Raw genomic sequence first — 3,206 nt, forward strand, 5'->3', positions numbered from 1 at the left:
TGCTGCAGCATGCACTTTCACCCCGCCCATCTGACATGGCTCATCAGCCGCCCCACACTTCTTTGCTTCCCCTCCTTTTTCTTTCTTTCAAATAATTAAACTCTCTCACTATCGTCACATTCACATCACGTCTACTAACACCCTTTCACAGAATAAGATGAACAATAATCCAAATTCCGGAGTTATAGAATTGACAAGTCATTTGGTTAATGGTACAGAAATAAATTACTCCCTCCTTTCCAGCTTAAGTGAATTTAAGTATCTTAGTTAACTGAATACAAAATTTAAGAAATATAAGAATATTTTTAAATCTTGTTATTTTAAATTAAAATATGTGCAATATAAAATGTCTTTGGATGCTTGTGATTTTAATTGTCAACTTATTAAATATAGAAAAAAACTTTTTTTTATATAGTCCAAATGAAATTTTAACACTTAAATAGGGTACGGATGAAAGATAAAAGAGCAGCTTCGTGCATGAGTTATTATGCATTCACATAGGATTCAGAAAAAATTCGCGCCCGAATAAAACACAGCGGCTACCTTAATGCAAATATTAATGGTTTGGTTCTATGACTCAACTTTAGATGCTTAAGGTTCCCCTTTATGAAAACATAAGTTATACCAACAGTTTATTTGTACAAGATAAGTGTTTGATTTATCGTATTAAAAAAAAAGGTCATCACATAGTTAGGGATATTTGATTGGCGAGGTTAAGTAACATTTATCTTAAATTAAGTTAAAATTTATATATTGTATTGTTTTTTACGGAATAGAATATGAATTAAAAATAAAATTAAGTCAGAATGTATGTTTGATGTATTGATACTGAATAAAATATGAAATGAAAATGAGGTAAGCTGAAATTTGTGTATTTTATAGTACTAGATAAAGTATGAAATAATAAAAATATGCTAGCTATGCATAGATTAAATTATGTATTTAAAGATAATTATCCCCTCTTAGAATAATTAATCATGATTTGACACTCCATTTATTATTAATCACTACACAACATACCCATCCCTTAGTTATTAACTTATAATTCCCACATTACTAACATGTAAGCCAAACCATGATACTTTGGCAATTCAGAACTGTTAATTATCTTGTAATTAGCTCACTGACTTCCAAAACTACAAGTGTTCTGTATTAGAGAAGAAAAACAGGAAGGGAGAGGGGAAGATGGTGCTACAAAGGTGCTAATTAAGATATACAAAATATGCATTATCACCATTCTTGGTTCTCCAAACCTACAAAAGCCAGCTAATAAACCTGATGTTTATGTATATGGACAGTTGAAGAAACTTATTTTCTCCATACAAAAAAAGATCTTTTTTCTTCCTTCCTTTGTCAAGGATTGAAGAAAAAGTTTCCACATTTACACTTCCAACACATAGGCTTATAATTGGATATGTCATCACCTCTTGAATATGCTAAGAAGAATTTTGGAATTGCATTCAAATGATGGCTTCTTGATTCAAGGTTTGGCACAATTGGGACTTGAACTGCTTCACATGGACCACAATTTCTGCATCTTCCTTCACATCTTGGTGGCCTTGATCCTATTAAAGATCTCATCTTGAACATCTTCTCTTCATTGTTCCTCTGTTTTTTTAAACAAAATATGTCAATTTCTCAATAATTTTTCTACTGAAGGTTAGAAAAATATCAGGCCTTTTGGATCAAGATTCAAGAATTTACCTGAGTAATTGTTCCAGTTTGCAGCTTGAGAATTCTCCTACCTGAAAAACAGTTGATAGTTTGAAAATTCATATTTAGAATTCTGTTTTAATCAAGATTTGAAGTTTTTACAACTTTGAACAAAATCTTGAAATGACCCTTTTACCTTCAGCTGTTAATTTTACATGTGTCAAGCCTGAAATGAATAGAAGTAGCAAAAAGATGATAGTCTGTAGATTCCTATGGCAAAAGATGAAATGCTGATAGCATCCCATTGGATTCTTTCCTTCAAAGAGTGCAAAAAACAGAGGAATTTTGGAACACTTAACACCAAGAAGTGAGAATAATTGAGTAAAGTTGATCAAGAAGTGAATGAAAACTCAACCCCATAACCATCATGCTCAAAAGAAAAGTGAAAAACACATTCTTTTCACCAAAACACATTCTTTTCACCAAAGTCTATTCTACTAGTAGTAGTGGTAGTAGTACACTGATGGAAGTAATTAAAAAAAGGGAATGATGCAAAAGATGAAGAAAGAAAATAACTAGAGGAAAATCCCTGAAAAGAGAATGACCAAAACCTCGGATTATGAGCGTTCAGAAATCCCAAGAAGTGTTGGCAGAGAAAATAGAGGTAAAAAGAATGAAGAGATTGTACAAAATGGAGGAGAAACAATAATACAGTTAATAGAACAAAAATGGATTTGAGCAATCACAAACTTAAAAGAGGGGCCAGGTGATAAGAAGAGCTATTTGGCACAAAGGGACAAGTGAATTCAGTGGTGTAGCTTATGGTCTTTCATTTTCTCACTCACTTTGTCCCCCGTTCTTTTGTAAATATGACCCCTCTATTGTTACTGTTTGTTTGGTTTTTGAGCAATTCTACTGTAACACGCTATATATTCTTATTTTCCTTTTTTGTTTTGTTTTACTGTAAGGTGATGAAGTAAGTATTTAATTTCCAAGAAAGATTAGGATATATATTAGGAAAGTAGGTGTATAGGGAGGGGGTGCTTTAGGCCATGGTGGAATCTGCACGAGCCCTGATTATGATGAGAAGGGTCATCTCCAAATCCACGCAAAAACTGTTGTATGATGCATACTGTCAAACTTTATTTCGTACATACTTGGTCATATCACACTCAGCAGCATTTGGAGTGGAACCAAAATACCCCTAAAAAAGGGTATATAAAATATGCGGAAAAAAAAACTGATAAAATCTTTAACGCATGCAGGCCCCGTAGTTAAAGGACTTGCGCAGACGGACCCGTTAAGTCCTTTAACGCATGATTTTCATGCGTTCGAAAATCCTTTAACGCATGATTTTCATGCGTTATTGGATGTTTTTTTTTTTTTTTCTTTCTTTTCTTTCTTTTCCTTTTTCTTTCTTTCAACTTTTTTACATACTTTGGCCAGATAATGTGTCTTCGAGACTCCAAAACTTGAATATTTTGTATAAACTCGATGTTTTTATCGCGTACAATAATGTAGGTAATACATCAAGGATTCATAGACGTTCGGAT

At 32.8% G+C, this 3,206-nt stretch overlaps 1 protein-coding gene across 1 annotated transcript; it reads right to left on the reverse strand.

Annotated features, from left to right (window-relative positions):
* Positions 1-1,206: 1,206 nt before the first annotated feature.
* On the reverse strand, positions 1,207-2,555 carry LOC132043742 (EPIDERMAL PATTERNING FACTOR-like protein 2). The gene is made up of 3 exons (XM_059434209.1): positions 1,850-2,555; positions 1,705-1,745; positions 1,207-1,608 (listed from the first exon to the last, which is right to left on the reverse strand). Exons 1-3 carry the CDS (start codon positions 1,956-1,958, stop codon positions 1,354-1,356), a joined length of 405 nt encoding a protein of 134 aa, XP_059290192.1. The 5' UTR covers positions 1,959-2,555; the 3' UTR covers positions 1,207-1,353.
* Positions 2,556-3,206: the final 651 nt, after the last annotated feature.

The sequence above is a fragment of the Lycium ferocissimum genome, unplaced genomic scaffold (genome assembly GCF_029784015.1).
Source record: "Lycium ferocissimum isolate CSIRO_LF1 unplaced genomic scaffold, AGI_CSIRO_Lferr_CH_V1 ctg28290, whole genome shotgun sequence".
In the NCBI taxonomy this organism is placed as follows: Eukaryota; Viridiplantae; Streptophyta; class Magnoliopsida; order Solanales; family Solanaceae; genus Lycium; species Lycium ferocissimum.